The sequence below is a fragment of the Crocodylus siamensis genome, chromosome 5 (genome assembly GCF_052110815.1).
Source record: "Crocodylus siamensis isolate JL-2025a chromosome 5, ASM5211081v1, whole genome shotgun sequence".
Classification (NCBI taxonomy): domain Eukaryota; kingdom Metazoa; phylum Chordata; order Crocodylia; family Crocodylidae; genus Crocodylus; species Crocodylus siamensis.
In genome coordinates this window covers 206,505,163-206,515,726 of record NC_143399.1, presented here as the reverse complement: position 1 = coordinate 206,515,726, position 10,564 = coordinate 206,505,163, and the positions used below count along the sequence as shown (strand labels likewise).

At 61.2% G+C, this 10,564-nt stretch overlaps 1 protein-coding gene, 3 non-coding genes and 1 pseudogene across 4 annotated transcripts; all 5 read right to left on the bottom strand.

Annotated features, from left to right (window-relative positions):
* Positions 1–12: 12 nt before the first annotated feature.
* On the bottom strand, positions 13–2,517 carry LOC149865247 (uncharacterized). The gene is made up of 2 exons (XM_090048129.1): positions 2,232–2,517; positions 13–1,654 (listed from the first exon to the last, which is right to left on the bottom strand). The coding sequence occupies exon 2, from the start codon at positions 1,367–1,369 to the stop codon at positions 452–454; it is 918 nt and encodes a 305-aa protein (XP_089904255.1). The 5' UTR covers positions 1,370–1,654; positions 2,232–2,517; the 3' UTR covers positions 13–451.
* On the bottom strand, positions 1,945–2,059 carry LOC149865248 (U5 spliceosomal RNA). The gene has a single exon (XR_016442838.1). It is a non-coding gene; the product is annotated as a U5 spliceosomal RNA (small nuclear RNA).
* A 347-nt stretch (positions 2,518–2,864) lies between the features above and the next one.
* On the bottom strand, positions 2,865–3,018 carry LOC149865246 (U1 spliceosomal RNA; annotated as a pseudogene).
* Positions 3,019–4,128: 1,110 nt separating this feature from the next.
* Positions 4,129–4,243, bottom strand: LOC149865245 (U5 spliceosomal RNA). Its single transcript, XR_016442839.1, has one exon. It is a non-coding gene; the product is annotated as a U5 spliceosomal RNA (small nuclear RNA).
* A 3,291-nt stretch (positions 4,244–7,534) lies between these two features.
* LOC149865244 (U1 spliceosomal RNA) lies at positions 7,535–7,698 on the bottom strand. The gene has a single exon (XR_016442784.1). It is a non-coding gene; the product is annotated as a U1 spliceosomal RNA (small nuclear RNA).
* Between the last annotated feature and the right edge of the window lie 2,866 nt (positions 7,699–10,564).

Sequence of the window (10,564 nt, the reverse complement as noted above, 5' to 3'; positions counted from 1 at the left end):
TGGGGGTAGGTCGGGGCCAGGCCACTGTGGGGGGGGGCTGGGCGCTAACCCCAACCCCAACCCTAACCCTGACCCCCACGTGGCTGTTGCAGGTGGCACAGATCCTGCTGGGGCTGGTGTGTGCGGCGCTGGGCCTGACGCTCTGCTTCACGCTGGGCACGGAGGAGTACTGGAAGGCGACTCCCTTCTGGACGGCCGCTGTGGTGAGTGGGCCACGGGCCCCCGGGGACCGGCTCTCCCTCCTCCGCTCAGCTCCCGGGAGACTCTGCCCCATGCCCAGGTCTGGTGCTCGCACTCTGCGCCTCCCACCCCGCTCTCGCTGGCGCTGGGTCCTGTGCCAGCTCCACTGGGGCTGCTCCCCCTCGGCATGCACAGCTGCGCATGAGGCCTCTCGGGCTCTCCGTGCCACCCTCCCAAACCCTTCTGGTCCCCCTAGTGAGTTTATAGACTGTCACCAGGTCCCCCCCCAGCCTTCTCTTGTCGAGGCTGAACAGGTTGAAGTCCTGTAGCCTGTCCTCATAGGGCCTGCTCTGCTGTCCCCTGACCATACGAGTGGCCTCCTCCGGACCCTCTCCATGGTGTCCACATCCCTCCTGAAGTGCGGCGCCCAGAACTGGACGCGGTACTCCAGCTGCGGCCTGACTAGTGCCGCATAGAGGGGGAGGGTCACCTCCTTGTCCCTACTTGGGATGCATCTGTGGATGGAGGACAAGGTGCGGTTAGCCCAGCCAACCGTGACCTCACATTGTCGGCCCCTGTTCATCTTGGAGTCAGTAATGGCTCCAGGATCCCTTTCTGCCTCTGTGCTCTCAAGAAGGGAGTTTCCCATCTTATAAGTGTGCTGCTGGTTACTACTGCGCGCGTGCAGCACCCTGCACTTTTCAGTATTGAAACACATCCTGTTTTTGTTAGCCCACCCTTGCAACATATCCAGGTCTTGCTTCAGTGTTTCCCTCCCTACTAGCGTGCTCACCTCACCCCACATTTTGGTATCAGCGAATTTAAACAGGTCGCTTTTCACCCCGTCATCCAAATCGCTGATAAAGTCATTGAGCAGCGTGGACCACAGGACCAAGCCCTGGGGGACTCCGCTGCCCACTTCCCCCCAGGTTGAATATGACCCGTCCACCACCGCCCTCTGAGTGCGACCCTTCAGCCAATTTGCAATCCATCTGACTGCGTAGGCATCAATGCCACAGTTGCGTAGCTTTTTAACGAGGATGGGGTGGGAGACGGTGTCAAAGGCCTTGCTGAAGTCCAGAAAGACCAGGGCTTCACGCTGGCCCAAATCTGCCAGCTGACATGTCCACAGCGATGGGCTGAAATTCAACAGCAGTGAAACACAAAAAGGGCGCACAATTATGGTCATCCAGCTGCGACACGAATGTCCACATCAGGATTAAGATGTCGAATTGTGTAGGTGCAAGGAGAGAGCCGTGGGGGACCCCACTGCTCACAGCAGACCACGGCCATTGACTTCCATCAGCCACCTCCCTCGGGCTCCGACCACGGAGCCACTTCCTCAGCCAGCGGATCGTGGTGACGGCAAGGCCACGGTTGGCCAGGTTTGGTAGGAGGTGATGGTGGGATACCAGATCAAAGGCTTTTCCAGAGGCGAGGTGGATCTCTTCCCCGTGTGCAGGTGAAAGGTCACCTGGTCATAGAAGGAAATGAGGCTGGTCAAGCAGGACCTACCCGCAACAAACCCGGGGGAGCGGGGCGCCGCGGGCGGGCGAGCCCGGGGCTGTCGGCGGAAGGGAAAAGGCCCCCGGCCCCGGGAGAGGCGCCCCAGACACGCGCGGGAGGGGGACGCAAAGCAACCTCCGGCCCACCGCGAGGTACGCGCGTGTCCCCCGCACAGCCCCGCCCCCGCGGGCAGGGCCGGGTCCCCCGCGCTCCCACGGGAACAGGGCCCGATTCATGTCTGTCTTTGCACACGCAGGCAGCCCCGCCGCGGCGGGGCCTCGAAAAATTGGCGTGAACTCGTCACCGCCCCTCCCCACGGAAATCTTTAGTAAAAGGCGAAAGATTTGTGCGTGCTGAAGAGAGGCCGGAGTCATGCGTCAGCGCCGCCCCGCAGGCGGCCCGGGCCGGGGACGCGGGCGCGCAGCGCAGGGTGGTCCGGGCCCGCCGCCCCCCGCCGCCCCGCCCGGCTCTCGGCGCGCAGCCCCCGCCCCCGCCGCACGGCCCCCCGCCTTCTGTTCCCAGAACAGCAGCCCAAGGCCCCAGACCCCTCAGCTCCGGGCGCATTGCATCCTGGGCATGCAGATGAGCCCCGCCCCCAGCCGCCCGGCAACGGCTGCAGCGGGTTTCCGGCCCCGGGGGGGCGCAGGCCTGGGGCGGGGGCGGGGCCTTGCGAGGGCCGATGGCCCCGGCCCCGCCCCCTGCGTGGGTCGGCTCCATCGAGACGTGTCCGCGGCGGGGGCTCGTCCTGCCCGCCCCCCCCCGCGTGCGGCTCCTCCGGCCTGGGGGGGGGGTCGCTCCGCCCCGAGCCGGCCCAGCGGCGGGCGCAGACCCCGCCCTCGGGCCGCGCCGCCGGCTTCAGCTTCCGTCCCGCGACCCTGGGCCGGGCCGGGCCGGGCCGGGCCCCCCGGGGCTGCCGCTCCCCGCGCCCGGGTCCGCTGCCCGAGCGGTGCTGCCCCCCCCCCCGCCCGCGCGCAGCCTCCCGCCGCGGCCGGGCCCCCGTCCACAGCCCCGCCTCGCAGCTTCCACGTGTGTGGAAACCACAGCCGTGACAAAGCCGGAGGTGGCTCCCCCGGACGAGGAGCTGTTAGCAGGGCTGTGCAGGGGCACGCCAGCGCCCGGTTACTCGCCCCCCCCGCATCTCGCCCCCCCGCCCGTCTCCGTCTGTCCGCGCCGCGGCGCGGGGGGAGCGCGGGCGCATCCCCCACTACCACCAATTGCGCCGTGGAGTTTCCCGCACTTGGGGAAATCGCAGGGGTCAGCACGCCCGGAGGGCAAGGGGCGAGCCTCACCCTGGGAAAACCTTTTTTTTTTACCCTTTAAACATTTTATTAGGAAAAACAGCAATAGCAAACAAAATAAAAACGACCCCAAATGAGGCCTCATGGAAGGTAATACAAATACAATTTCAAGGAATTCCATAATAAGCACATGGTAAATCACAGTCACTTCACTTTTTAAAATTTTTATCGTAGACATTTTATTAGAAAACAGATGTCAAATTAAAAAGATGACCCCAACCGAGTCCTTTCAAAAGGTAATAGAAATACGGTAGTCCGAGGGTGGAGGAGTGTCCCCCGAAAAGAGGATCATCCCTGGGGATTTGGGTGCAGCGTCTCCCTCCCCGTGGCTGTCTGCTGGGGGTGCGGGTTTCTTTTGCGTTGGAGGGGCCTTTCAGCGCCGATCTCACTGCAGCGAGCCGCTGGGAGCGCCCATCTCTGCTCCTGCCCTGGCCGCCCGCTGAGGTGAGGCCCCGGGGTCTCGGGAGTGAGCTGCCAGCTCCCGCCCTGGACGCCCCATCCAAAACCCCCCCAGACACTCGACTTGAAACCCTGACTCTCCGCACAGGGATCCAGCCGGCCTTGCAGCACTCACCCTCCCCCCCGCAGGGCACCCAGGGAGAGCCCCCGGCCCCCAGCCTGGGCTGCAGCCGGCACCCAGCGCCTTGGGGGAGGCTTAAACCCCCGACGCGGGGCACGTAGCTGGGCCGTCTCCATCCCGGGACCGGGCTGGGCCAGGGAGCCCCAGCCTGGGGACCAAGGCCTGCCCCCCACCCCCAGCGCTGCCGGAGGGGCCACGGGCCCTCACTCAGCCTGCTCGGGCCAAGTCACCCCATCTCCAGGCCCCCCCACGTCAGCCCCAGCCCTTCCCCCAGCGCCTCCATCTCCCGGGCGCAGGAGTCGTGGGGAGGCCCCGGGCCAGGGGCCAGCCGGGCCGCAGCGCCTGCCCCGGCGGCGCAGACACGACTCCGGGCCGCTGCCCCGCACCGCGGCGGGGGCACCACGGACCGGCGCTGCCGGCGGGAGGAGAAGGCCGCCCCGGACGCGCGGGACGGGACCCAGCGCCCCCCCCAACCGCTGCACTTAAGCGGAGCTCCCAGCGGCCGCGGGGGCACCGAGGGGTGCCGGCAGCACCCTGCTCACGTCTGTCCTTGCACACGCAGGCAGCCCCGCCGCGGCGGGGCCTCGAAAAATTGGCGTGAACTCGTCGGCGCCCCTCCCCACGGAAATCTTTAGTAAAAGGCGAAAGATTTGTGCGCGCTGAAGAGAGACCGGAGTCATGAGGAAGGACGCCGCCACAGGCGGACCCGGGCGGGGGGGGGGGGCCCAAGCGCAGGGTGGCTCAGGACCGCCCCCCTCCCGCCCCGCACGGCTCTGCGCCCGCAGCTCCCGCCCGGCCCGCACGGACCCACCTTCGTTTTCCCAAAACAGCAAAAGAACCCCCCGCCCCAAATCCCGCAGCTCCGGGCGCATTGCATCCTGGGTATGCAGATGAGCCCCGCCCCGTCGCGGCCCGGAGCGGCCCCGCGGGTCGCTGTGTGCGTGTCCGGGCTGTCCCGCGCCAGCTCTGAGACGAATCTCCCCGTTACCCCGGTTCACGCCAGCGCTCGGGGCAGCGGCTGCTTCCCTTCCCTTCTCCCTGGGGCGCGAGCGGAGCGTGCCCCAGGCCAGCTTGGCCCGTGCGTGTGCCCGATGTGCTTCACAAAATATGGGGGGCGGGGGGCAACGGACAGGGACACGACACTAAGACTTTGGGCTTGGAAACCAACTCACGGGACTGCGACATGATGGTGTGGTGCATTATGTAGCGGGGGCTAGTCCACAACGACCCCCATTATGGCTTCTCCAGCCCCTTCAGGGGACTCTAGTGCCGGGGCTTTCCCGAGCCCCCCAGGCTTGCGGGGTGGGGGCAGGCAGTCACTCTGCTCCATGTCTGGAGGGAGACTCCCATCCCCCCACCCCAGCGTGTCCAGACCACTGTCTCCAGCTTCCCTCCGAGGCACCCATGGGACCGGTTTGGTGAGTCTTCCCCAGGGGTTGCTGCTGGCCACCTTGAATTGATTCGTTCACAATCTGCTTTTGATTGGGACCAGGTAATGAGGTCGGAAGAGTTATTTAAGGGTCAGGCCACCTGGGTGGGCTCTCTTCTTCCTCTTGGGGCTGCTGCAGCTTGAGCCTTGCATTGGGAGCCAGAAAAGCCTGCTCCCCATGGTGGGGGGGGGGGGCGGTTCCCCCCCTCTTCACTGTAGAAGCAAACTGACGTGTTGATACGGGAGAGAAAGTCTGTCTGAGGGCTTCAGACCTCTGCTCTCTCCCTCTTCTTTCCCCTTTTGTTTTCTGGGTATTGGGTGGGATGATGTTGGTGGGGTGGGGTGGGGTGGGGTGGGGGCATCAGTCCCTGCAGCAAACTGGCCAAGGTTGGAGCCTGGCAGTCGTGGTGGGGCGCTCTGGGCAGGGCTGAGCCGGGCGTGTTTTAGGTGGTGTTGCGTCATCTTTTGGGGTCAGCACAGCTGTGTCACTCAGCCCCGCTGTGCGTCTTGCCGGCAGTTCTGGCCACGCAGGCCTTGAGCGGGGCGATGCCACAAGCGCATCCTCCCTCGTGCAGGCTGCCCAGGAGCAGGGTCCTGGCACCCACCGCCCCTGCGCTGGGGATTGCCATGTCTCAGCGTGGGTTGGGGAGTCGCGGGGAGTGGGGGGAGAGGTGTCGCTGGATGTGCAGGCTGCATCCATGATCCTGCGCCCTTTTTGCTCTTTCACAGCTGGTGCATTGCAGTCCTTTTGTAGATATGTGGGGAGCCGGAGGAGGAGCAAGGGCAACGCTGGACCCTGCTGAACCAGATGGGGCAACTGACAACCGACACCCAGGAAAAAGGAAACGTGCTAAATGGGTACTTTGCGTCAGTTTTCCATCCGCCCCGTGGAACAGCCCTGCCCACTATGGGTCAGGGAGGCCCAGGCAAGCGAGATTCCTTGTGCTGCATTGAAGCTGACCTCGTGAAGGGACACCTCGATGGGATGGAGACCTTCAAGTCAGCCGGCGCTGATGGGTTACACCCCAGGGTACTCAAGGAGCTGGCGAGCGTCATAGCCCAGCCCCTGGCACGGGTCTTCGAGAGCTCCTGGTGCTCTGGTGTCGTGCCCGAAGACTGGAAGAAGGCCAATGTGGTGCCGATCTTCAAGAAAGGGAGGAGAGTGGATCCGGCTAACTACAGGCCCATTAGCCTGACTTCTATCCTGGGGAAGGTCTTGGAAAAGATTATCAAAGAGGCCATCCTTAACAGACTAGCTGAAGGCAATATCCTGAGGGATAGCCAGCACGGGTTTGTTGCGGGTAGGTCCTGCTTGACCAATCTCATTTCCTTTTATGAGGGGGAAGAGATTGACGTCATATACCTCGACTTTAAAAAAGCCTTCAATTTGGTATCCCACAATCACCTCTTGGTTAAACTGGCCAACTGCGACCTTGAGGTCACTACGATCCTCTGGCTGGGGAACTGGCTCTGTGGTAGGACCCCGAGGGGGTGGTCAACGGGAGCCAATCTTCTTGGTGCGCTGTGGCCAGTGGGGTCCCACAAGGCTCTGTCATAGGGCCTATACTGTTTAACATCTTCATCAATGATGTGGACAGCATGCTTATAGATTCAGTAGTGCCATGCTGGTTAGCACTACAGATGAAAGGGACTTGGGGGTTCATGAGTGACCACAAGATGAACATGAGGCTTCAGTGTGACGCTGCGGCTAGTAAAGCGACCAAAATGCTGGTGTGCATCCATAGATGCTTCTCAAGCAAATCCCGGGACGTCATTCTCCCCTTGTACTCGGCCTTGGTGAGGCCGCAGCTGGAGTCCTGCGTCCAGTTTTGGGCTCCACAATTCAAAAAGGATGTGGAGAAGCTTGAGAGAGTCCAGAGGAGAGCCACGCGCGTGATCAGAGGTCAGGAAAACAGACCTTACGATGACAGGCTGAGAGCCACGGGACTCTTTAGCCTGGAAAAGTGTAGTATTAATGTCACAGCCTAGCAGTGTAGCTGAGATGATGTGTCCAGGCGCAGCCTAGTAGGCCTGGCGGTTTTTGTTGTATGTTCAGGCCCAGGTGCAGGACAGACCTGAGCCCCCTGTTCCTGCTTGACAGCTGTTGTGTCTCAGCAGAGCCATACTGCTGAGCCCCACTGTACATTTGTTTGCTGTATGTCTGGGCCTGGCACGTTTTGGGCCTGGCACATGTTGCTTTTGTGGCTCCGTGTCCGGACCCAGCAGCATGGTTGGTGCTGGGTGCAGTTCAGGCTCACTTGCTGTTTAGCTTTTCTTTGACTTTTCTTGCAGTTTCCTGCCCCCGCAGAGCTGGGATTAGGACTAAACACTTATGCTGATGAACACTGCAGCGAACGCCTCAAATCCACACCTCACAGGGAGTAACCAGGGGCCTTGGACCTACACTGTCTAGCAGCTCCCCACAGCGCAGTGACCCATGCAGCCCCCTGCTGCAGCCCATTGTAGAAGGGCAGGTGGAAGGGGTGGAGGTCTGGGCACACCCCCAGCCCCTCTCTCCAGTCTGTCTTTGCACCATGTTGCCAGGGGAGAGCGCGAACGCAGTCCCCCACTACCACAAATTATGCAGTCGAGTTTCCCGCATTTGGGGAAATCGCAGGGGTCAGCACGCCCGGAGTGCAAGGGGCGAGCCTCACCCTGGGAAAACCTTTTTTTTTTTAAACATTTTATTAGAAACCAGACAATATCAAAGAGATTTAAAAAAGGACCCCAACTGAGGCTTCCCAATGGGAATACAAATACCATTTCAAGAAAATGCATAATACTCACATGATAAAAGACATCACATTCACTTTACTTTAAAGTCCAGTGTTATCTAGTGAACATCTTACCCTTGCTTCTTATATAAATACAGGTTCACGCATTGATACATAACACAAAGGTACTGACAAAGCCCTTACCCGCTCTTTCTGACAACAAAAGCTGTCCCTTAACCTATCCTACTCCTCCACGGGGCTGAAACACCCCCCTGAAGTCCAGCCCTTGCCAGAGCGCTGTATCCCCTTCTTGTGTCCCACGCTTTTCTCTGCCTCTATAGAAGTGCAGCTCCTGCACTGCTAACTGCAAACACTCTGTCGTGGAGAAGCACGAGCCCTTTAGCGCCAACGGGAACGCACTTTCCGTAGCGCTACCTTGGGGCGTGTGACGAAGACCCTCACCCCCCATGACCCGTCCGTCCCCTCTGATAACCCGGAGAGAACATTTTCCCCGTTCCCCTTCCCGTCTCCTTCAAATAGGTGGCTACCTTTCCCCACACCTTTTGTGCACGAAAGCGGTCCCACCAGCCCTGTGCCACTGACTCGGGCTCAGCACAGATTTCTCTTGGGCGCTTGGGGGACCGTGAGAGTCTCCATGGATGCAGCGCCTGTCGCACCGGCAGTGCGTTTCGCACGGCCCTCCGCGCCGGCGCCTCGAGCTCCCCTTTCCAGTCCTGCCCCACCAGCCCTTTCCGCACCTTGCCGACCTGCTCTCTTCTCAGCTCCCCGACATCTGACGTCCTCTGCTTCCCCCTCCTGAACTTAAGGACTCTTCTGGCATCCGCCAGCCCTGCGATCCCTAACCCCGCCAGCCTTCCCTCGCAAGAAAGGATCCAAGGCGCGCGTAAGGGAGCGACATCTGCCAAGCCCACGCCCCCCCCCACCCACCCCCGAACAGTCCCAGCTTCATGGGAGTCACCCCCCCAGAAACTGCAAAAGCTAGAAACCATCCCCGGTGCGCCCCTCGCTTCCCTCAGCACCGTCCTCAAAAAGTGCGCATACACAAAGACCTCTATGTTGGGGAGACCCATCCCCCCCAGCCCTTCTTCCTTAGATAACTCTGTCCTGGCCACCTTCTCTGTCTTCCCCCCAAAGGAGGAGGCACAATGCCCGCTGGACCCGCCGGGCCTGTAGCCAGGACAGGGGTACACCATCGCCGCGTACAAGACCAGCGGCAACAGGCGCTGTTTGATCACTTGCACCTTGCCCCTCGATGATAAACCCCGTGTGCCCCACAACCCCACCGTCTGGTTTACTCCCCCCTCCAACACTTCCCAAGCCTGTTTCCCTTTCCCCTGGGTATCCATCCACACGCCCAGTGTCTTCAGTTCCTCCCTTTCCACCTGCAGGCCAAATTTCCCCAAATCCCCCCAATTCCCAACCTCCAGGACTACGCTCTTGTCCACGTTCACTCTTGCTCCGGATACCTCCCCAAACTCATTGGCGTGCTTCACCACTCTTCCTAAGGACACCTTGTCCTCCACCATGCACATCATATCATGTCATCTGTGTACAGGAGGACTTTTAATTCCCCTCCCCTCGGCACTCGAACCCCGCTGATCACCCTATCGCTCCTGACCCACTGCGCCAGAGGCTCAATGGCGCAAACAAAGAGCCCCGGCGACAGCGGACACCCTTGTCTCACCCCGAGTCCACTGCAAAAGCTTCCCCCAGAAACCCCTTCACCAGCACCCTGCTCGCTGCACTCCCGCAGCGTGCCCGCACCCACCCCACGAATTCTCCCGGCATCACCATCCCTGCCCGAACCTGAAACAGAAACTCATGCCCGATGCTGTCGGACGCCTTTTGCAGGTCGAGACTCGCCACTATCGTGATCAACTTCCAGTCACCGATGTACGACAGCATGTCCCAGAGCACCCAGTGTGTGTGTGTCGTCCGCCGCCCCCCACCACGCACATTTGTTCCCCACGCAGCACCTGCGGTAACACCGCCCTCATCCTTGTTGCTAGGGTCTTGGAGAATAATTTATAATCGGAATTCAGCAGGGTGATTGGGCTCCAGTTCTTCATGTGCTCCCATCTCCCTTTCTTATAGATCAGGACCACAACTCCCTGGGCAAAGCCCTCCCCTACCCAACCCCAGTCCATAATTTCCTTAAAGAGGGCCTTACACCTGCCCTGCAGCGATGGGGAGTGCTGTGGGTCACTGCGTGAGTCCTTTCCCTGGATGAGTCTCTCCCAACCTCGAGGGAGTCCGTGTTGCTGAGGGGGAAGGCCTGTCCCTTGTGCTGCACCGGCCTAACCTCTGCCAGGCTGCAGACCCCAGGCCTAAGACATCCAGCTGGGCTCGGGTTAAACTCCCGTGGGAGCTGGCCCCACAACGGATGGTGATGTGGGATTGCTCTCTGGGCAGGCGAGACCGTGGCTCTCTCCGACACTGGCTCTCAATGGGGCGCCGTGGGGCAGCAGTCCCGCGCGGTCCTCTCTGCTGTTCCGGGAATTCGGTGTAGGTGGCCCTGTCCAGGCTGCCGCTGTCTCCAGGTGTCTATCTTCAAGAAAGGGAGGAGAGTGGATCCAGCTAACTACAGGCCCGTCAGCCTGACTTCTATCCCAGGGAAGATCTTAGAAAAGTTTATTCAAGAGGCCATCATCCTTAATGGATTGGCTCACGCCAACATCCTGAGGGATAGCCAGCACAGGTTTGCTGTGGGTAGGTCTTGCGTGACCAATCTCATTTCCTTCTACGACCAGGTGACCTATCACCTGGACAAGGGAGATGAGACTGATGTCATGTTTCTTGACTTCAAAAAAGCTTTTGATCTGGTATCCCGTGATCA

What these genes read in the sequence shown, in the direction of transcription:
- LOC149865247 (XM_090048129.1), bottom strand. Translation starts at nt 1,369, where the DNA reads ATGACCATAATTGTGCGCCCTTTTTGTGTTTCACTGCTGTTGAATTTC.